Below are 24,607 nucleotides of genomic sequence, written 5' to 3' on the forward strand. Positions count from 1 at the left end.
GTGAAGTTTATTCATAAACTAATTTCGAGAGGATCACGTGCTTATGATTTATCACGTCCAGTCTCGCATTTGCTAATCACTAATCTTCCAATCATACGAGCCCTAAGGCACCATAAATAGTCTAAGTTTCCAGTTCACTTTATCTTCGTTTGGAAGAAACCCCCCTCCTCCCCTATTCTCCTCCTTTACCTGTAATTGGGCGGCACGGCGGTCCAGTGGTTAGCACTGTGAACCACACAGCAAGAATACTGCCGGTCCTAGTTCGATAGGACCGGTGAGTGTTTCTGTGGGGAGTTTGTATGTCCTTCCCGTGTCCGCGTGGGTTTTCCCCGGGCTCTCCGGTTTCCTCCCACCATCCAAAGACATTCAACATACTTAACAATCAAGCTGGTCTAATTCCTTACGTTCCCTTAGCTACAGCGGCAGGGGAGTTCTGAGATCCACCGAGCTCAGGCTCCCTTCTTGCTCTGCCAACGGGAGGAAGCCCCGGGCTCGAGGAGCCCTTGAGCTCGGGGCTCTCTCCCGGGACAGCATGCCAAATAAGCTTTGTAAATCATCAGCTAAGTGTGAACTCTTGAAAGGATAATATATTAGAGCCATACCCACTGACGTTGCAGTACTGTTCTTTGGTTTCCAATGATTTATTTAACAAAACAAATACAGTACTCAGTCAAGTTTGCAAATTATTCACTTGATGTCACTACTGGGAAATAAACATGGGAAAATAAAAGTCTAAAATGCTGTTTGCTTGCAGTGCCAGGCTATTGGTTTGCATGCAGACCAGGACAACCGGGTTATTTCAGTAAGCTGATATTTGTGAATTGCCAGCATATTGGCGCGCATGTTATTACGCTCATAGTGAAATGTCAGTTTATGAATATTGTTTACCTGTTAACCCATTGTACGTTACAAGCTGTTGAAAACAAAGCAATATAATCTAGGATTCTAGATAGAAAACTTTTTAATATCTAAAAATTTGTCCAATTTCACATTCTAAACATATAATCAAACTGCCTGCAGAAATGTGATGTGATAGCATGACTGTATTGATGCCATACCTGATGTGTCCCACATGTTCAGCTCAATGCGGTGCTTGTCGATCTCAAAACTCGCTGTGTAGTTCTCAAACACCGTAGGCACATAATTCTACAATAAAAAGTTAAATTAATGTTAAATCATGACAGAACAACTATTTCAACTTTCTTTTTAACTATTTACAACCTTTTTATGCCATCTATTAGGGAGGTATAAATAATAAACCTGTAAATTATGACGATGTTTATGTTTAATCAATGTACCAACTTTGTGCAGACTACTGTTACGTTTACTGGCATGATTTTTGTCCTGTTGTGCACTGCTTACAACTCAGTCACCTATTTGTTTTTCTTTTTTTTAAATATAACAGTTGCTTAAAAACTTTGCAAACTTAGAACGAATTGTTGATATATATAGAATTGAGATGAGAAAGATGCCAGGGGCCATTAAGTGAACTGCAGTCTACAAGCTGAACATTTTTTTCACATCATTTAGACATTGTGTTGAACATTGTCATACAATTTATAAGAGACTCTCTGAGCACACAAATATCACATGCTTTTAATTTTACCCCTATAGAGATGGGCACATCATTACTGCAGTATCTCACCCTCAATGTATAGAGAAACAGCATTTTCTAAGGCTAGATGTGAAATTGACTTAAAACTAAACATTTTAATTTTCTTAAACACCAATCTAAAGCTTGATTGAATACTAAGATATATATGCATCTTGCGATCACTGAGAGTAGGGAATCGCACCTATAAATGTAACTCAAAAAGATCACATTTTCAAGCAGCCATAAACTTAGAGAATATTTCAAAACAAAACACATTGCATGTTTAAATAGATATGTACAAAGTTGAAGTTAGTCTGTAAGGACTGTCAGGAAAGGATGAGTATTTTAGTTTGTTTGAATCACACTAGCCTACTGTAAAAAAATATATTTTATCTATAAAAATATTTTGTCCAAATATTCTGTATAAAATAAATTATTTTAAGCAAACATTTTAATTAATTTGCCATCATATTAGCTTTTGCTGTATATATGATTTGCCCTTAAGTAATAATCTTAACATGTAACATTAAAACATGCCCATTTAAATAGTAACCAATATCAGTTGACGAATTAAAATAAGAGAAAATCGATATCGCCCACTTCAAAGCAAAACCCTTATTTTTCCACATAAATCAACAGTATGTTTCACACGATAATTAAAAGACAACGCCAGCTTTTGACTTAATCTCTGAATATGACCAACTGTTTTATATAACTTGTATAGATAAGTACGCCTAGTGAAGCGTTTAAACGCTAAAACTTTTGTTTTTTCACGTCTTAATTTGCACCCTGTTACTAACAGCTCGTGCCACAAGCGCCTCAGTGCCAAAACCCCTGACTCCTTCTTTTCTTATCATGCTGCGCTCAAGAATGACCAGTCCCTTAATACACACGCACGGGACATCATGCAGTTTATTTATTTACCTCGTTAAAAATTGCAACTTTCAATACAACCTACTGTTCACTAAACAGCCATAGCCGCCTACTTTAACATACTCTGACAGGCACCATCATCATCAATTCACTCATCCAACTTATTTTCTGTTCTTCTTAAGACATTTAACGCCAATTAATAATCTGAGTTCACCTCAGGGTAGTTGTCCTTGGCGAATACATGCAGCAGCGCCGTCTTTCCACACTGCGTGTCCCCGACCACCACGACCTTACAGCGGCTGTGCTGTCCGTCCATCATCATCAGCATCACAGGCTTTACAAGCACCATCCGCCGCCCGACACCAATGCTTTATACCGCCAAATGAATGATTCACGGCAGAGACGGTGGCTCTGTGTCTGTGCTGTGACTGTGAGTGGACGGGTTTGTGCCAGGGAGAGAGTCAGTCCACCCTCCCCTGCCCGCTTGTCAGTCTCCGGTTCCCCCGGCGACACCACGCGCTTGGACTCACCGCCTCTGCCGCGTCATGAGCCGGGCGGGCGTGTTGTGCAGCCGCCGCCGCCTCTTGACTCGGCAGCTTTGATTTTTAATGTCACGACGTGGTTCTCTCTCGCCCTCCTACTGTGGTTTGGCCACGGTGTAAATTAAACGACCCCTCGGGCTCGTGTGTGGAAATTGATTTAACGACGTGATTTAACGCATCACTGAATCGCTCATTCAGGGTTTTCCAAGGTCATGAGAAATTATAGAGAAATAAAGAAAAAAGTAAATATAAAGCACTAGGTTGGAACATTTGTGAAATTGAGCCATGATAATACTGGTGAATAAGGTAAATTACCTTGCTATTACCAAACTAGCTTTGAATATGAAATGAAATATCTTAATGTAAATTAGACATTACTTCATGTATTAATCTACATTTTTAGTACACAAAAATGTCTTTTTAGCATTCCATAATTCTGGAAAAAGAAAACAGCCAGACAAATATTTGTATAACATGTTGAATGCAATCAAATCAAATCTCTCTGTAAAAAATAAAATATTTAGAATATGAGTAAATCTGTAAGTACTGCTGAAGTGGAGCTATATCTTAGTGCTGGTGTAATTATTTTTTAAATATGCAACATTTAAATTACTGCCAAGATGAACAAGTGCAACTAAAGAAACACAAAAGTGCATTTTGTGTGCTTTTTTTTTTACATTAACCTGACAAATTAAATGCTTTATGACCAGCCAAAAAGCCAGAACATTTCTAAGTTAACAGGTGCAGTTTGGAAGGCTTTAATATTCTGTGCTGCAGAGTCGAAGAAGTTCAGGTGAGGTTATCTAATACAGAGAAAAATAGTCTATATTAAATTAGAAAAGTTTGCAAGCACATCTCTTAAAGTGGAAATTTTCTTAAAGAATAGCTTAAGTCATCTAAAATTCAAGAGTCACTTTGTCTGTCTTTGAAGATTTAAATTGCCTTTTCAGCAACTTTTTTGATTCATTTAAATTTATCTTTTTAACCACAAAATCAAGAAAACAAATAGGCAAAATACAATATGTGGTACTGCTAGGCCTATATTTTGTTGCTGCCAACCTTTTTTTTATTTACATTTGGAATTTTTGGAGAACTTTTGTGTTTAAGAATTAAAAGCATTTTGTTTTCTCATTTCTCAATTTTACATTTAATGCTCATAATTCAAGGAATCGTTGTTTTGTGACTTTCTTTTCTGCCTTTAATGACTCACAAGTTTAATCAAAACATTAATACTTGAGGAACATCTTATTGAAAGCATGGAGAACACTACTTGGTTAAGGCCTATTAATCGTTTTGCAAAAAAGACAAACTGCTGTTTATTAATTTAATTAAAATAATAATTCATAAAGGGAAAAACAAGCTGACATAAAATAAAGTAGGCTATACACACAAAATAAGGTATTAGTTTCATGGTTACACTCCGAGAATACCAATATTTTCTCATTGGGAATGAATTGAGTATAAATTCCTTTTGACTTTATAAGCTCATGATTTCCCAAAACGGCACATTTCTGAAAAATACACGGTAAAACCTTATATGATCAATTAATCATGGCAAAATAAGTTTTTAGTTCATTGTAACTTTTTAAACTAAGTTAATCACGCTCTCTTTATAAGTTATATTTCTATTTATAAGTTGCACAAATTGTTTCAAGTCAGTTTAGTATAATATGCAGTTGACGTAATAATAATAATATGCTTTGAATTATTTTTTGAATTTGAATTTTATTTTTTATTTTTTAAATATTTCCCAAATGATGTTTAACAAAGCAAGGAACTTTTCACAGTATGTCTGATAATATTTTTTTCTTCTGGAGAAAGTCTTATTTGTTTTATTTCGGATAGAATAAAAGCAGTTTTGAATTTGAACATTTTAAGGTCAAATGATTAGCCCCTTTAAGCTTTTTGTTCTGGATAGTCTACAGAACAAACCATCATTATACAATAACTTGCCTAATTACCCTAACCTGCCTAGTTAACCTAATTAACCTAGTTAATACTTTAAATGTCACTTTAAGCTTTAGAAGTGTCTTGAAAAATATCTAGTCAAATATTATTTACTTTAATCATGGCAAAGATAAAATAAATCAGTTATTAAAAATGAGTTATTAAAACTTTTGTTTAGAAATGTGTTGAGAAAATCGTCTCTCTGTTAACAGGGGGCCTAATAATTCTGACTCCATCTGTAAATTTAAATGACTCATAGGGTCAATTTGATTCAGCCTAAAAAAATTAAGGTAGCAGTATTTTTTTTCCAGTGTACAAATTTGTTCCTATCACCAGAACGGACCCATGAGGGTAAACATACAAGTTTATGGCTCCAAATGAATTTCGCATTCATTGTAGAAGTAATGCTGCCATCTTCCTTTTATGGTCGGTATTGCACATTCTTCACTCTGGGAATCTTGTTTGGATTCATCACATGGTTTATTGAATTTATTTTTTGTGCTCATTTTGTCCAGCAAAACAGCTGCTTGCAAAGAGGGATATCCATGCATTTAGTTAATATTTATTTGAATGCTTTTTTGATTGTCATCGTAAGTTCTTTATATGGGCTTGTCAGGTTTGGAGATGTGGAATCACCCTAAAACTTGAAACCATTGTCATCCATATTGGAAAGTCAAACAGTATACCCTAGCCCTTTTCACAATATCATTCCTTGGTTAAAAAAAAAAAAAAAACTATATAAAAGAACTATAATAAAAGAAGAAATATAAAAAAACTATAAAAAGATAACTCATTGTAGTGAAGGGCCAGTAATTGACAGATCCATAGGTAAACATTTTGGGTGGACATTCACTTTAACCTTGTTTAAAATGTGGTATTAAAGTGATAGTTCACCCGAAAATTTGATTTAATTACTTTTTGCTTATCCTCAAATCTTTATGAGTTACTTTCGTCTGTCAAAGACAAAATAAGAAATTTGGAAGAAAGATGAAAAATTGTAAACATTTACACCTGAATAGTAAAAACATATAGGCCTACTATAGAAGTCAGTGGTTACATATTTCCAGCTTTCTTAAAAAAAAAAAAAAAAAAAAAAAAAAAGGAATTCGTTTCACACCCTAAACTCAGTCAAAACCATCATCCGGAGGCCGGAGCTGAATTCCAGCGGGCGCCACACCCGTTTAGCGCCGCCCTGCTCTCACCGATAGGGGGAGACAAATACTGCCACCAGACCACCAACACGCCAGTAAATTGTCTGCGCTTTTGTGTTGTTGTAAATAGCACCGTGTTGTCATCGAAAAACCACACAATTACACAATGAATGTTGTTGTCGCAAGTAGTTTTAGAAACTAGAAGAAACGATCCTCTACAAACCACGGGAGGTTACACATTCCTGCTGTCCATGAATGTTTACATTCACACAGTGAGGGTTATGATCTTCGCAACTAGCTGCATTTATATTGTCTTTATTATTTGTGGTCTGTTTTGTTGTGTATGTGGCCGTATGGTTGATTGATTGTGGGAAAACACAACTACAAAGATAGCTTCATTGTAAAACCCAACAGTCAACTTTATCAAATGAAATGAGTGTAGTCAACTCAGAATTGACTGAAAGGTAATTCTATTCATTTAAAGTAGAGTTTTGAACTCAGTGTTGAAGGTAATGAGTTAGTAAGTTCACAGTACTCGTATAGATATATATATATATATATATATATATATATTTTTTTTTTTTTACTCAAATGGTTTGTAGAAATCAGTTTCCTCAAACGGTTTGAGTTGCCTTAACTTATTGGGTTTAACAGTTCTCAGCTGGTTTGAGTTCTCTTCATCCATTGGGTTTTACTGTGCTCAAATTGCTTCGTTTACTCAAATGGGTTAAGTTCACAGTACTTATTAGGATAAGTTTTTGAACTCAAATGGTTTGTTTCAATCGGTTTCCTCAAATGGTTTGAGTTACCTTAACCTATTGGGTTTTACAGTGTTGTTTTCTAGATGAAAAGAAGACGTAAAAACAAAAATAACAATAAAAAAATTATGTTGAGGAAAGATTTGAGACTTTTTAGAAACTTAAAAATGCTAATCCACTTAAACATGCTTTCATAAGATTACTGTAATGTTTCTTTGTTTGGGCGCGCAATTCAGGAAAAGCTTGCAACTGCTTTGGGAGATTGCATGGAGGTTAGCTTGTTAAGATTTTATGAATGACTGTAGGCCTACTGATCAGGTAATTAAGTTTATTTGAGCATGTACTGCATGAGTGTGCTGTGGATCAGGTTATGTAAAGCATTTTATGCCTAAATATATTCCAGTTGGACACACAGAAGCCTGTGGTTGGGCTGTTGCACTTTTAGAAGCTGCAGCTGGAAACACAGTTGTTTTTGTTGTTGTTCTTTCTTTGGTGCAACAATTTTGAGATTTTGGGCTTTTTGGCTCTTCACAATGTGTTTTTTTTTCTCTTCAATCTATTGTTAAGAAAACGGGGCAGCACAGTGGCTCAGTGGGTAGCGCTGTCACCTCACTGCAAGAAGGTTGCTGGTTCGAGCCTCGACTGGGTCAGTTAGCATTTCTGTGTGAAGTGTGCACTTTCTCCATATGTTCGTGTGGGTTTCCTCCGGGTGCTCCGGTTTCCCCCATGAATCCAAAGACATGCGCTGTAGGTGAATTGGGTAAGCTAAATTATCCATAGTGTTTGTGTTTGAATGAGTATGGATGTGTCCCAGTGATGGGTTGCAGCTGGAAGGACATCCACTGTGTAAAACTTATGCTGGATAAGTTGGCGGTTCATTCCACTGTGGCGACCCCTGATTAATAAAGGGACTAAGCCGAAAAGAAAAAATTGTGTTTCTATTGTCAATCTTTAGTGATTTGTTTCTTGTAGATTTCACTTACAATACATATTTTAAAGGATGTTTTGTGTTGTTTGTCAAAATTTTGTTTTATTTCTGCACTGAGCCATAACTCTTCACTTTAGCAACTGCACATTTTTATTCACGTCTATATTCTGAAAGTTCTTATAGAGGTATTCGTTCTTACATATTTTGCCTTATACATTTTCTTTTAAATAAAATTGTGAAAACGTTTATCATTTGTATTTTGTTTGTTCTATTTACAACATAATTTGATTAAATTAAAATGCTAAAAATGTCAAAAAGAGTTTTGATCCTGACTTCATCATGTGTTCAGATTTGTATGCTAGAAATGTATGCAAATGAGCACTTTTTTTAAAAGCCCCAGAGAACTTAGAGAACTTGAAATGGCAATAAAGTATAATAGTTTATACCTAATAATTTCACCTAATTCACCTGCACTGTCTTGCCTAAAAAAAAAAGGTTCTTTAGTGTTGATGGTTCCATAAAGGAACTTTAATGTTCATCAGATGCTTACTTTCTTTAGTCTCAATTTCCACTTGGGGATACTCATCCAGAGGCCCCCAGAGATTATGCAGCGTCATCAATGCGATCTAAGACCTTTGCAAAAATGATGCCAAGGTATCCATAATCCTGGACCAGGCCGTATCCTGAGCTGATGTTGTGATGCTCATGGAGGAGTGGAGCGCATTGACTGATTTCTGAACGACTACAGACATGCCAAATGAGTCCCCGCATTGATCCTGTGGGCCAGCTTGATCACCCACCAGGAACCTACTCACACCTGCAGTTTTCCATAATGGATGTCCAGCGTTCTCCAGCCTCTGGAAGTTTGGCCAGAGGAAAAATGGTGGTGCCCAACAGAGCCTGGTTTCTCTTGAGGTTTTTTTTTTATTCTTCACTTTCATCAATTGGTGAAGTTTATTCCTCGCTGCTGTTGCCACTGGCTTGGTTGTATTGGAACTTGTGGAGCTCCACATTGATGGACTTGCTCTTAAGTGTTTAAACTTTCAGCAGTGAAATTTAAACCACACTGAACTGAACTTTAACTTTGAAATCTGGACATAACTAGAACTTCTATGTTAAGCTTCTTTGACACAATCTACATTATAAAAGCGCTATATAAATAAACATGAATTGAATCGTTTACATCACAACAAAGATTTTTTTATTGTGTAAAAAAGTTCCTTAGATTATGAAAAAATAAATTAATAAAAGTGCTTTGATTTATGGATGTCAAGACAGGTTTTCCCAAGGTGTTCACTTCAAGAGCTTCTTTTAGAGGGGCTTAGATCTTTTAAATAAAGATTTGTAATTAAAATAAGCAGATATATTTGTAACACATAATGATCTTTACAGTGGACTTTTTATTTGTAGATTATGTAACTGTACTGTAAAAATGGTTCTTTGAAGCACCTAACACTTCTTTGAGGAGCCAAAAAAGGTTCAAAAACCCTTTTTGGTTTTTTATGGCACCTTTATTTTTAGGAGGAGAGAGAGAGAGAGAGTAATCAGTGAGCCTTTTATTAACGATAATGCCATTCGCTTTTTAGTGTGAATGCAAATCTGGCACAAGTCTGAACAAGTCTCAGCAAGTATCCCAGTTAATTTACAAGTGTGTGTTCATGTTCCTTGCATCTACAGATCTCAAGGGATGAAGGAAAGCTCATTTTCATACAGCGCTTCAGCCTCATTCTCTCTGTCTTACTTTGTGTGTGTGTGTGTGTGTGTGTGTGTGTGTGTGTGTGTGTGTGTGTGTGTGTGTGTGTGTGTGTGTGTGTGTGTGTGTGTGTGTGTGTGTGTGTGTGTGTGTGTGTGTGTGTGTGTGTGTGTGTGTGTGTATCAGGCCCAGAAAGCTTCAGATGCACTGCTGTACTGGCAGCGTAACCCACTTTTACAGCTCATCCAGACTGCAGAGCGATCTTACGGTCAGTGTGTCTCTTTCTATCTCTGTCTAGTTCCAATCTTCTCCATATCAATCCACAAATGCCCTTGTAAACTTTATTACCCCTTATATGTCAGCGAGCAATGAGGTCAAGGCTGATGTTGTAATTACCAGAAGGTTAAACCCAGAGGAAACTGTTATTGCTCAGAGCTTGCTCTTTCAGGGCTCAAGAGATTTAAAGGAGTCCTCCGACAATTAGGTTTTAAGTAGGAAATTTGACTCCGATGTGTCTTGTAAAGGGGCGTCACAATGGCGCAGTGAGTAGCACAATCGCCTTAAAGCAAAAAGATCGCTGGTTCAAATCCCAGCTGGGTCAGTTGGCATTTCTGTGTGGAGTTTGCATGTTCTCCTTGTGAGGGTGTCCTCTGGGTGCTCTGAATTCCCTCACAGTCCAAAGACATGTGCTATAGGTTTCCCTGTGTTGGGTTGTGGCTGAACGGGAATCTGCGGCATTAAACATATGCTGGATAAGTTGGTGGTTCATTCTGCTGTGGCGAACCCTGAATAATAAAGGGACTAAGCCGAAAAGAAAATGAACAAATGAATGTGTTTTGTAAACAGTTTTTAAAGTTGCAAATGATTCTGTTAAAACAGTAAGTGTAGAAGACGTCTTGAATGCGATAATAGATTTTTTAAGATAATAGATTTGAATAAGTTTAAAAGAATAAGATTATGCGTGACATGGTGGCTTAGTGGTTAGCACTGTCGCCTCACAGCAAGAAGGTCACTGGTTCGAGTCCCAGCTGGTCCAGTTGGCATTTCTGTGTGAAGTTTGCATGTTTTCCCCGTGTTTGTGTGGGTTTCCTTCTGATGCTCCTCCACAGTGTATTCTAGGGTTGAGGGATGTCGACTAATTTGGCATCGCACAATGTCTAATGTGAAACTTCACAATGGACGACGGCATCGTCGTCGTAGGCGGCGGTGAATGTATTATTTATGAATAATTAATTAATTCATAACAAATTAATTATTTGTAGCCAACGTTTCAGCTACCTGACCCGCATGGTCTTTGTTTTACCCATAACCAAATCAAAATTAAATAAAGAGAAGTTACACACAGATTACCAACTGTCAATCAATTTTTCCGCAAGACTCTGGCCTGAATAGACAGAGTGATCTGTGTTAATACAATGGTGTCGACAAACTTGGTTGGTAAAAAAGGTGCACATCCAACTGGAACCAACCAACAGTATCTGAGGTTTCGTTAAAGTTACTAAGTACAAGCGTGAAGGCGAAAGATTGAAGCAGTGTACTGATGCTGTGACACGTTACCTGATGAATTAAAGACAGAAGAGTTGTTAGATGAAGGCAAGATTATTTAAAAATCATGTTTAAAAACTATTGTTAGACGCGATCGAGTGGTACATCCTTGATAAACTGCCCGATGTGCACTGCTCTCTGGGGTTTTGTGTTTAAAGCACCCACTGACAGCTGGAGCTCAGACACATGCATACGCTGCAACGCGTGTGTGTGTGTGTGTGTGTGTGTGTGTGTGTGTGTGTGTGTGTGTGTGTGTGTGTGTGTGTGTGGTCACGTGATGTGCGTTTTTAACGGTATAGTGTGGAAGGACGGCTTTTCAGAAATGCTAGATGAAACGCCAGTGTGGACGTGGATCGGTTTTGTTCTAAAATGCCATTTAAAAACTAAGACGTATTTGTGTAAACGGGGTCTAAGTGTGTAATTCCGCAAGCGGGTTACGGTTGCTATGGGGGTCGAGGCGGAGCATAACAATGCCAGCTCAGCATTGTGATGTCTATCGGCCATGGATAGCGTTGTCTATCGACCCAACCCTAGTTCATTCATTTTCTTTTCGGCTTAGTCCCTTTATTAATCAGGGTTGACACAGCAGAATGAACCGCCAACTTATCCAGCATATGTTTTACACAGCGAATGTCCTTCCAGGTGCAACGCATCACTGGGAAACACCCATACACGTATACAATACAGACAATTTAATTTATGCAATTTATATAACACGTGTCTTTGGACTTTGGGGGGAAACCGGAGCACCTGGAGGAATCCCACACCAACACAGGGAAAACATGCAAAACTACACACAGAAATGCCAACTGACCCGGCCGAGCCTCAAACTAGTGGCCTTCTTGCTCTGAGGCGACAGTGCTACCCACTGTGCCACACCCATTATATAAATTATTTTTAAGAATGATGACATTTTTACCCTAATGAAATTCCTTTTTCTATAATGCTATCCTTTTACTAGACGTCTATTTATTCTCTTTTTACCTGCTCAAGGCAATTGTTTTATATCATTTGGCACTCAGGGTTGGTCTGCCAGCAGGACTTTGCCCGACTCTTTAGCCGTTAGGGGATTTATATCAGCATTGGCACATACACTCAGACTGGCGCACAAACACCAGACATTATTTGCAAAAAGATTTAAACCCAGAGCTCAATCAATTAAGCCACACTGGCTGCTTTCCAAGCGCACTGCCATTTATTTAGTAGATTTCTAAAGCCTTTTCATTTATTCATTTTTTTCTTTTTAGTGCCTTTATTCATTGCCACAATGGAATGAACCGCCAATTTATCCAGCATATGTTTTATGCAGTGGATGCCCTTCCAGCTGCAACTCAGTCCTGGGAAACACCCATACACACTTATTCACACACATCAGTCAATTTTTTTTTATTCAATTCACATATAGAACATGTCTTTGGACTGTGGGAGAAAACCGGAGCACCCGGAGGAAACCCACAAGAACACGAGGAGAACATGCAAATTCCACGCAGAAATGCCAACTGGTTAGGCTAGGACTCGAACCAGCCACCTTCTTGCTGTGAAGTGACAGTTCTAACCACTGCTAAGCACTTTCCATCAGTATTTCGTAGAAGCTGACAAAAGGAAACAGAATTCTGCATATTTAATCATTTTTCCTGTCGTGATCTTGCATAGCTACTAAACACATTCAGCCACATGACCTACAGTTCACTTCCTGTTTCTCTCAAGCACTTCCTGTGCACTTGTTGATGAGTCAGAGAGCAGTTTCAGTGACCTTTGCTGCAGTGGGTGGCTGTGTGTGTGTGGGGTGTGGTGTGTGATTTACTGTGCCAAAATGCATGCCTACTTTGGCCCGAGATGTCACTTGCGTGGTTTCTTTATGTCAGAACACTTACAAACACATGAGCAAAATGCACCGCCTTCAAATATTAACAATGCTTTGTGAATTTACTGTGATTTCCAGATCGCTCTTGGATAATAGAAGGAATAAATAGACATTTCCTCTTGGCCTTCTGGTTGCAAACAAACATGCTGGTAAGCACGGCTCCACAGGCACGCGGCGGACATACACACATGCACACTGATGCACACATCCGTTCATACTAACAAAACAACACATAAAGCAGTCGACGCTGAAGCCACTGTAAGCTGTGGTTAACGCACATCTCTAGTTCACACACACTTGTTTTGATTTCCTAGTGCAGTGGTTTTTTTTTTTTGAAGAGCGTGTTTTTTTTTCTGTGCTTCATGTTAACTTTATTGTTACACAAAACAAGTGAACAGTACAGAATTTCAGAATGTATTGTCCCACCCCAACATTTATTAAACGGATATACATTCACCGGCCACTTTATTAGGTACACCTGTCCAGCTGCTTGTTAATGCAAATTTCTAATCAGCCAATCACATGGCAGCAACTCAATACATTTAGGCATGTAGACATGGTCAAGATGATCTGCTGCAGTTTAAAGCGAGCATCAGAATGGGGAAGAAAGGTGATTTAACTGACTTAGACCGTAGCATGGTTGTTGGTGCCAGACGGGCTGGTCTGAGTATTTCAAAAACTGATGATCTACTGGGATTTTCACGCACAACCATCAGAAAATATCCAGTGAGCGGCAGTTCTGTGGACACAAATGCCTTGTTGATGCCAGAGGTTAGAGGAAAATGGCCACACTGGTTCCAGCCGATAGAAAGGCAACAGTGACTCAAATAACCACTCGTTACAACCGAGGTCTGCAGAAGAGCCTCTCTGAATGCACAACACGTTGAACCTTGTGGCAGATGGGCTACAGCAGCAGAAGATCACACAGGGTGCCATTCCTGTCAGCTAAGAACAGGAAACTGAGGCTACAATTCACACAGGCTCACCAAAATTGGACAATAGAAGATTGGAAAAACGTAGCCTGGTCTGACATGACCAAAGGATCCCCTATTTCAAGTTGATCTTTTTTTAAATTCTCTAACACAGCCTAAAATTGTACTGTGGCCATAAAAAATTAGCTATAGAGCAGCATTGGCATATAATTGACTTACCCAATGGCCTTTCAAGGGCTAAATTAGAGACTGGGCTGAAGGAGAATGAATGAATGAATGAATGAATGAATGAATGAATGAATGGCCCTTGGTAATTCTGTTGACACTTTGAATCAGAAAAACATACAGGCAAACCCAAATTAATTATTTACCTCTTGATGATACAGTAAGATCTTGTAAAAGTGAAAATAATCAGTGTACAAGAAATTCGGCATTACTTACTTCAGGTACTTCTTTCAATCCACAGTCTCCAAAACGTTCACAGGAGTTTATTTAATTCTGTCTGTTTTTATTTATTAGTTTTGACTCTCAGAGTATCAGTTGACTTGTGTTTTGTGACTTTCCAAATAAAGCTGGTTAAGTCATCTGGTGAAAATTTATATTGCAATATATAAGTGCAGAGGAAAAATATCTCAATGTCAATTTTTTCCATTATGGTTCATGCCTACCCTAATAGTGGTTGCATTTAGGGTTTTTGGGGCATATCCTCATTTAAGAATCATGCGTTTTTATGTGAAATAAGTATTATGAATTTGTAAACATTAGTCACTTTCTTGCCAATTTATAAAAAAAAATTCCTTCTGAGATCAGGCTGGTATTTTCACAGCAAAACGCGAGAATCGAGAATGTCCTATGTTTTGAGAAAAGTAGTCATTTCAGGCTTTAAATATGTTTTTGAAAAACATCCCTGCAAAATCCTTAAGGGTCTGGTTTACATGTCACTTAGATGGCTTCTGGGCAGTTCTTGGTTAATGAAAATTATGAAGGAGTCCGGACTTCTGCTGTCAATCTGAACATCTGGCTGTATGAGACTGGATGAAAGATATAGAAGAGCATTAAAACGTTGTTAAGATTAACTTTGGAAATTCAAAAAAGGAGGTGGTGGAAGATGAAGTCAATCTTAACCAAATCATGGCAAGGGGAATAAGGGCCAACAATTTTGCAGTTAATGTAGGCCTCTTCACACTGACCCATACTTCATCTCATGTTTCACTTATATTGGCTAGTCGTTCAGCATATGCTTTTTACATCAGGCACACTGTGAGACAGTCATCCTAAATTTTTGATACTGTCAGATATTGTTCAAAGGCTCAAAAGTGGGCCTTCGTGTTTGAACACTTTTAGGAGACACGACCAATGAAATTGCTATTGTTACATGTGTTTTTTTCCCTAGTAATGCCTGAAATTGTACAGTGTACTGGTCATTTAAAAAATCAACTATAGGGTTGACATGGAAATTAGGCCTATGGATTTCTCAGAAATTATATTTTGCCCTATGAAATACTTACCCAGTAGCCTTTCAGGATAGTTTATACTTTTTTTTTTTTTCATTCGAGGAACATTAAATAAGATTTGAAACTGAAATCATGATTGTTGGTAGTTCTGTCAAAACTTTGAGTCAGAAAAATGTACAGGCAAACCCGAATTAATTCTACGGCTCTTGACATACATTGAGATCTTGTGAAAGTGAAATAATCAGTCTGTACAAGCAACTGGACTTTACTTAATTAAGATATTTCCTTCAATCCACAGTCTCTGAAAATAGTCAAGTTTTGTCTGTTTTAATCAATTAAGTAATTAATTAATTTTGACTCTGAAGGTGTCAGTATCACTGTTTATTCATTTTTCTTCGGCTTAATCCCTTTATTTATCAGGGGTCGCCACAGTGAAGGAACTGCCAACTAATCCACTATTTGTTTTACGGAGCGGATGCCACTGAAGAAAAAAGTCCACTTGGATCGCCATTTGGGGGTGAACTGCCTCTTTAAATGGTTTGGGGAAACACTTTTAAGTGTCTAAATCTATTAGAGGTAATGTTGTGTTATGTATATATCTATATAGGATCAAACCATGATGGAGTGAAGCTTGCACAATGATTAACACCACGAGTTCCAATCTATTCCAGTATGTGTGCAGCTTACGTCAGCAGTAAATAAATAAACCAACTGGACACGTTTTGCCTGAAACATGAATTACTTGTGGAAGTAACTTAAGCAGCTTTGTGCATATATGGCAGAATCAGACCAGTGCATAGTCAGCATTCTTGTTTGTGATTTTGCTGATTTGTTTTATTGAGAGGTCTTCACTGCAAAATATGTGTATATTGCACATTTAATAGAAAATTATTTGGGTTAAAGTCCGCGTGAACCAGATGTTGCTGAGACTTTATTTCAGTGTGTTGATTTACTTTCAACTGAAACTGCATATTAAGTAGGAGGTGTGGTTTTCTTTTTGCACATCATTATCTGACATATAAGGGCTTGGTTAAGCAGTTAAGTATTATGGCAGAAGTCAAAGGACCTCCACTCCAAATGCAGATGCAAATCATGAGACATTGATTGAAGATTACCAAAACAAACTCTTTTTGTTTCAGTGAATTAACTTATACAGGTTAAATGTTCACCTAAAGAAAAACAATGTGAGCAAAATAAGATAAGCGGTCACAAACAACATCCAGGACAGATTCTATTTGACTCCTTTATAGAAAAAAAACAAAACAGCAATTTAAAGATAATACAAATTCCCGTTCACTCAGCTTTTGAAATGCTACCATCAAGACACAAGTTTAGAACTCCTAAAGCCCGAAGAAATGCTAATAAAAAGTCATTTATCCCAATTGCAGTTCTTGTTTTAAGTTGGATCACTGTTTAAAGTGAATGGGGTGGTTGTCAAGAATGATCTGCAGTAATATGGGGCTAATTTGGTTTTCACATGTTTAACTTATGTTGTTGTCTTGATGAGTGTTGTTATTGTGTGATTGTTGTATGTATGCTATTGTTGTCTTAAATCCAGTGTTAAAGACAAATTTCCTTTTCGTGCTAAGCAGAAAAGACAAAGTTTAAACTAAACTAAATAATTTAAACTTTTCTGTAAACTAAACAGTAAATATTTGATTGGACACCCTTTAAAAGGATAGTTCACAAAAAAAAAAAATTAATTTCAAAACCGGTTTGAGTTTCATTTTAGTGTAATCACAAAGGAAGATAATACTGAAGAATGTTGGGAACAAAGCAGCCATTGACATCCATATGTTTTGTTCCTGGATGTAAATGGCTGCTTTTCCACTACATTCTTCAGAATATATTGTTTTGTGTTCAGAAATTCTGAAGATCATATTTGGTTGAATTACCTCTTTATATCATTTTAAACTAACATACTAACATATGTAACACATACATATATTTAATAAAAGAGCCAGTGCATTTTAATGTAAATACAAATTACATTTGTACGCATTCCTAAAGAAAAGGATTAATCTTTGAAAGTGTATTCAAGACTGCCAGAATTCCTCTCAATCTCTTTTCTGAATTTCAGCTGACTAGTAAAAACAGCTTCACTGCATTTACTAAATTGAAGTCAGCGAGCAAACTCCCTCACTGGACTCTTCAATCCACCGCTCGACTCCATTTCTCCGGGCTTTCCAGCTCGCCACGCCTCGCCTCGTTTTTTCTCAATAGTTGTCAGAGCCTCGGGTCACTCACTAGTCGTCGTGAGGCATCTTCCACTCCCTTTCTTTCTCTCTCTCTGTCTCCCTGTCCTCCACCTTCTCAAGTCTCCAGCATCCCAGTTTTGCAAAGGCTGAGAAAACCGTGGACCGCGCAGCAGCTCGTGTATTCTGAGGTTGTTTGAGTAGCCGCATCTGAGTGAGGCAGGAAAACAAACGCAAGTCTTTTCTCTTCAAAAGTTCTCCTCCACTCAAACTCCGACCATGTCCGGCGAAGACGCACCTGCTCAGCAGCAAAACGCCGAGGAGCAGAAGCAGCAAGAGACCAAGACGCCCGCCGAGTCCCCAAAAACCGAGAGCAAACCTGACCCACCGCCCACCAGCGCGTCCACCGAGGCCGCCGCCACTGCTGCTGCCGCCGCCGACACCCCGGCGCCCGCCGCCGAGAAAGCCCCAGAGGAGGACACATTCACCTACCGGGCGCTGGTGCTCACCGGCTATGGCGGGTACGATAAGGTGAAGCTCCAGGTGAAGAAGGGGAAACCTGCTCTCAAGAGCGGCGAGGTGATGGTGCGCGTGAAAATGTGCGGGCTGAACTTCGCCGATCTGATGGCGAGACAGGGACTGTACGACCGGCTGCCGTCCCCGCCGGTTACCCCGGGCATGGAGTGCTCGGGCGTCATCGAGGCTGTCGGTGAAGAAGTGACTGACAGAAAAGTGAGTAAACGCTTTGTTATTTATTTATCCTGTGCATGCATGCATGCATTTTTTAAATTGCTCATCAGTCAAATGTGCTTTGAAAATGTTTATCCATTGGTTTATAATCTCTGCAAGAATGAGTAAATGAACTCCCAGTCAAACTCCTGTCACACTGTCTCTCCACCGGAGACAAAAGAGAAGCGGGAGGGGCGCCGATAGCCTCATTTCAGGAGCACCGGAGCTCTTGTCGCGCTGACCCGTGCAATGGGCCGGAACGTTAAACGTTCACGGGAGAGCGAGCTTTGCTTGTGTGCGCGGCGAGTTGAAAGTAACACAACCTCGTGATACTTTATGCACAGAGCCAAGCAAGAACGCTGGAACTGATCTACGTCGCGTCCAACGCAAGCAGCGTCGTTAATTGTAAAGAAAGCGTTTAGTTTCGTCGCCTCAGCTGTATGTGGAACCACCGCCCCTCTTTCTCTCAGAGGTTGACTGGCTTTGAAAAGTCGCACCTGAGACGCGCATCATCAGCATGCGTTATATTAGTCGACAAAATGTTCAAAAAAAGTAATCTAATAAGGCTTTTATTTTGAATAAACCACTTTCTCTGATTGATCCCCGGTGTCTCGCGGGCGCGTGGAAGACTGTCCCCGCGCGTAGGAAAAAGGGCGAGGCGCGCGAGGGGGGAAAATGCTAATCGCACGCGCCCTTTGTCATCAGCCTCGCGCTTTTGTGACACTCTGACATCATTCATCATCCGTGCCATCTTTTTTTTTTTCTTCCTTTTGACCTCTTTAAACAATAATTAAACTTTTTCTTCCCGCTTGTATAAACGTCAACGCCTATTTCTGTAGGCATCGCGCCAGCGAAATACAATTTCTTAGTATTACCATATTTGATTTGGTTGGCCGGCGAACGAATAGTGTAAATAAACCCAGTTCTCCGGTTACTTTTCATTCAGCCCCGTCGGTTCATAGAAGTCTTTAGTATGACGTGGACTAATCGACTTTCTATGTGCTCCATATGAACAAATCGATGAGTCATGCCTAGTGGTTGCTGAGCCGGTCTCCATGGCAACGTATCATGGCAACGCCACATCTCTTGCGTTGAAAAGATTTGACATTTTGTTTGAAGCAGAATAAAGACATTTAACGAGAAGCAGTGGAGGTAAGATGTTCACAGAATTGTGTGAAATGCTGAGGAAAACCTAAATAGTCTGCGTTACTATATGAGAGAAAAGAAGAGTAAGCAAGCACTAGGCGTTGGCTGGTGGGTGATGCGGAGGAGGTAGATAATGGTTCAGCCCTTCCTCCGCCTCGTCTGTCAACGATATTGAATTTAAAAGGTCATCGTCCACCCTATTGCTCTCTCTTTATCCATCTCTCGCTCTCTATATTATCTTGTCAGCAAGCAAACAATTGCTTCTTCTCACATTCGGAGAGCTGACATTGTTTGTTGAGCATGTGAGGTGAGGAATCTGCTGATTGTGGTGTCCGGAAAAATGACTCTTTCTTATGGAGAAGACTGAGCGAGTGTCTGTGCATTTTACACCATTAATGGACTTGAGCCAGTATACGTTTGGGTAATATGCATGCCACACTTAACCAAATACATAATATTTAAATCATTTACATCTAAGTTATTAGTCAGACTTAATGACAGTGTTTTTAGGCAGAAGTGTAATAGGGCTCTTTCAACCAAAGATGATCAAAGATAATATTAAATGGTGAATTTTGCAACAACAAAAAAAGTAAAATATATGTAAAATAAATGGATGATCATATATTATTGCACTTACTATATGTGAATATGTGTCTATTAAAATATAGACCATATTTGACTACTTTTAGGCGATTTGGATACAACCCTAAAAGAAAAAGTGTCTTGATGACTTCAGTTTCAGTCTATTAGATCATCAATCCCCCTCACCCTACACACATCTACTTTTGACATATTTCAGATGGGGTTTAAGCATTATTTGGGGGGGCAGGGGGTGGGGGGGTAGTTAAACCTTGGGCTAGTGTGTGAGTTATACATTTGTGTAATATGCGCTTAACCAAATTCATAATATTTAAATGTATGTAAATATTTATATTATTTTAATCATTTACATCTCAATTATTAGTCAGACTTATTGCCAGTGTTTTTAGGCAGAAGTGTAATGGGGCTGTTTCAACAAAAGATGATCAAAGACGACTAGAAATGCTCCGATTGATCGGCTAGAGATTGATATCGGCCGATAATCACATTTCATGACTCAGTCGGTACTCACTAATCTGGCCGATCACATGAACCGACCACAAGTGTTCATTTACAGATTTACAAGCAGAGGAAGATGCAATTTCTTATGTATCAAGGATGCACTCCAAACTTTTTCTTCATTGAGGCACATTGAATTATTCTTCCATCATTTGCAATGTTTCCAAATTGCATTGTTAGTAATTCTTCTTACCAATTTTTGTCTGTTTTATCTATAATTTTCTGTAAAGCTGCTCTTTACCATGACATGCTTACGAGATGTTTAAAGCATTATATGCAACGTCATTTATTGTCTTAGGAAAGAAGAGATCTCCACTTAAGTATCATACTTAGATGGAGAATGTGCTTTATGCACTGTTAAAGTTATATAAAGCTTGAAGCATCAGAATCAGTACTTTGCATCAGCCGATAGACATGACGAGGAATCGGTACTCGTATCTGCTTCAAAAATCCTGATCGCAGCATCCCTAAAGACGAACTGTTTTTGATATAAAATGGTGAATTTTGCAAAAAAAAAAATAAATAAATGCATAAAGTTTGCATCCTTTCACTAATAAATGGATGATTGTAAAACATCGCAGTTAGTATATGTGGACGTGTGTCTATTAAAATAAACACTATATTTGACTTAACTTTTAGGCTATATAGATACAAACCTAAAAGAAAAAGTGTCGATGAATTCAGTGTCAGCCAGTTAGATCATCAATCCACCTCCCCCTGCACACATCTACTTTTGACATCCTGTAGAGGGGGTTTAAGCATTAATTAGGGGGTGAAACTTTGAACTAGTGTGCGAATAATACATTAATGATCTTAACCAAATTCATAATATTTGAATTTATTTAAATATTCGTAATATTTAAATCATTTACATCTAATTTGTTAAACTTATTTTCAGTATTTTTAGGTAGAAGCTCAATGGGGCTATTTCAACAAAAGATGATCAAAGACGACATGCGTTTGATAAAACAAAAGGTGAACTTTGCAATATATGTATAGTTTTAAAGTTTACATCCCTTCACCAATAAATGGATGGATAATCATAAAATATCTCACTTACTATTTGTGGATAGACAGTGCTATATATAAGTACACCCCTAACAAATCTCTCTTTTAAATTCATATTTTAATAGGAGGCCATACAATATTATATTTGTGCATACATTACATTAGTCAGTACTGACGCCAAATCTGGAGCTTTTCTAATAGAATAACTCACGATAATTGTCCAAAAACTAGTACAACAAAATTTATATGTTAAAGAAAAATATTAAATACAAATAAATAAATAAAAAAAAACTGGAAAAATCAAGAGAACAAAAAAAAAAAAAAAAATTTAGTTGAAATTTTGCAGGTTGTAAATCTTTTTAATTGAATTGTGTTATCTCTCAATTTCTAAATATGTTTAGTGACTAATATATTATTTTAATAAATATTTTGTTTAAATGCACCAAAATACACTGCCTATATTCACTGAGAAATGGATACACATATTAATTTTCGAAATGGGCTGTATTCAATTATGCTGCCCACTGTAGGTGTCTATTAAAATACACACTATATTTGACTTCACATTTAGGCTCTATAAATACAAACCTAAAAGAATAAGTCTTTGATGAATTCAGTGTCAGTCTGTTAGATGATCAATGCCCCTCCCCCCACACATATTTACTTTTGACATCCTTCGAGGGGGGGGGTTGAGAATTAATTAGGGGGAGGGTCAACCATCCTGTAATTCGCACCATGCTCTTGAGAGTCATATAGGTGGATGGTAAAAGCCATGCTATCTTTTCACATGGCTTGACAGATGTTATTCCTAAACTACTCTCCTGTGCCCACTCTCCACCTATATTAGCATTTTTGGTTATGAATTATTCATATAACTTGTTGCTTACACACACATACACTCACACTATATTTATCAGAGTTCTGCTGCGAGAATCAGATGCATCTGTTCACAATTATCTTCCTCTGGACCACATTGTCAGCCTGGAATTTCCTCTCGCTCTTTCTCTCTCTCCCTCCCTCCCTGTGTGTGTGTGTGTGTGTGTGATTTGACAGGTCGATGATAAACAGCGATGCAGTTGAATATCAGTAAGTGAACTGTAGGGACACAGGCTGTTTTAGCTGAATCCGATAGTGTAACATTTGAGATTGAGAGAGGGTTTTAACCATGTGATTTAACTGCGCTGTAAAAGAAGAGTTATGGTTTTATGACTTGTAAGCTGAGATTTGTTCAGTTAGTGGTACTATATGTGTGATCAACATAATAGAGCTGTGTCTTTGTTGGGAAATAATAAAAATAATTGACTAAACCAAAATTTCACAGTAGAACAAGAGTGGGATGCAGGATAGGGAGAGAAGGCTTACAGAAGTGGAGACAGTACTAGTGCTATGATGGAAATATGACCTAATTTTGCATTTGTGGGGTTTAAATAATGTGAATGAGGAACAAATAACTATCTAGACCATGTGTAATGTAGAAATAATAATAGATAAGACTTGACATCTTAGGTCAGTGGTTCCCAAGTCCTGTCCTCTGCACATTTTGTATGTCCATGTCCACATATTTTTGAACTTGAATAAATTAGTGTGACTTTAAAAAAACTCTCCATTTTCAAGTAATAGTGGGAATGGTACAAATGGAGCCTTTCGAAGACTCATTTTTGGTCATGTGACCAATTCGGAGGACATTGTACAGCAGTTGATTTGGATGCTGTCTATTTGGACAGCATTGTTAAAGAATAATTTTCTTCAAAGGACAGGGATGTTTACTCAAAGCTGTTGTTTTGGCACATCTCCCAGTCTATGTTCCTTGCTCTCATTTGCAAGGTTATGCTCCTGTCTTACTCGCAGGAGCAACTCCACCACACTGTTGTTTCATTTAAAACAAACTCTGTGCTTTTCCTTGACTTACGGCTGCGGCAGTTTAAAGAACTGGAAAGTAAATAAGCGTCAGGCAGAAATGACCCAAGTCAAATGCCGCGGCCACACTAGAGTTTGAGCATGCGAAATTCTGTCATATGGCGCAGCAAAAAGGGGCGGGATTAAACAAGATGATTAGACATTTAAGAAGCAAGCGATTGCTCCACATTTTAAATTTGTGTCCAGAGATGTCATGTTTTGATCTTCGATTGGTCTCACGCAGAAACCGGAGCACCCAGAGGAAACCCACGGGAAGGCAGGGAGAACATGCAAACTCCACACAGAAACGCCAACTGAGCTGAGGTTCGAACCAGCGACCTTCTTGCTGTGAGGCGACAGCACTACCTACTGCGCCACTGCCTTGCCATACTTTGTTTCAGTATTCAGTATTAAGCACACTAAGTGTTAAATAACTATCACAGGGTCTGACAAACAATCGGAACCTGAGAAGGGATCTATCAACCAGCAAAGCACAAACTCCTTTCTGGTGCTTAAATTCACTCAGTCCTTTTCTCTCACTCTTAGTATATTATTGGGCTAATGTAGGGAATAGTGAATGAGACCCTTGGGGGCGATTTCTGATACTGCATATGCCTTAAATATGGTGCACACAATGAGCTCTGGGTCTACAACTAAAAACAAATTCATATTTCTGTTCTCAGATGCTGTCATGATTACTGCTTTCTCACTCTTGTTGTGTTTATTTCATTAATAGGAGGAAGGCGAACTGTGCTGTTTAATTTTGCACATTGTTTTTTTCCATATTTAATTATAGATGTATTGATGTACATGCCAATAATTGGTATTAGCGGATTAGTTCAATAATTATATTGGCTGATTTATTTATTTTTTTTAATCAGAGCTAATTATATACTGGCAATCAGAACGTAGCAGGGAAATGCGTTAAATTTGTGCTAAAATATCTTGTGTAAAAGATTCAGACTTTTGAGTTTCTTTTTTTCTGATGAAAACAAAGAGGATATTTTGAAGAATGCTTGAAACTATTAACCACTGGTCTCTGTAGTTGGGGTAAATAGGTTATCAGTTTTTATCATTCTACAAAATGTCATCCTTTGTGTTCAAAGGAGGAAAGAAACTCAAACAGGTTTGGATCAAGTAATTTTTGATTAAACAACCATTAATCTTATTAAACAACCATTAATCTTGAACTGACTTAGCTTTTCTGAATGATGATTCTTCAACAACCCTGACTTTAATAACCCTGACAAACTT

At 38.1% G+C, this 24,607-nt stretch overlaps 2 protein-coding genes across 3 annotated transcripts in view; one reads left to right on the top strand and one right to left on the bottom strand.

Annotated features, from left to right (window-relative positions):
- rnd2 (Rho family GTPase 2) overlaps positions 1–3,047 on the bottom strand; it is a 49,237-nt gene extending 46,190 nt beyond the window's left edge. The window contains exons 1-2 of one of the 2 annotated variants that reach the window (NM_001045364.2): positions 2,682–3,047; positions 1,059–1,146 (exon numbers count right to left, since the gene is read on the bottom strand). In NM_001045364.2, the coding sequence (NP_001038829.2) occupies positions 1,059–1,146; positions 2,682–2,783 (190 nt within the window). In that variant the 5' untranslated portion in view covers positions 2,784–3,047. The remainder of the gene's footprint in view (positions 1–1,058; positions 1,147–2,681) is intronic. The other variant, XM_017354589.3, reaches the window with a different exon arrangement.
- A 14,429-nt stretch (positions 3,048–17,476) lies between these two features.
- Positions 17,477–24,607, top strand: part of vat1 (vesicle amine transport 1) — a 57,461-nt gene continuing 50,330 nt past the window's right edge. The window contains 1 exon segment of the mRNA NM_001007051.3: positions 17,477–18,208. Coding sequence (NP_001007052.3) covers positions 17,756–18,208 — 453 coding nt within the window. The 5' untranslated portion in view covers positions 17,477–17,755.

Source organism: Danio rerio, chromosome 3, assembly GCF_049306965.1.
Source record: "Danio rerio strain Tuebingen ecotype United States chromosome 3, GRCz12tu, whole genome shotgun sequence".
NCBI lineage: Eukaryota > Metazoa > Chordata > Actinopteri > Cypriniformes > Danionidae > Danio > Danio rerio.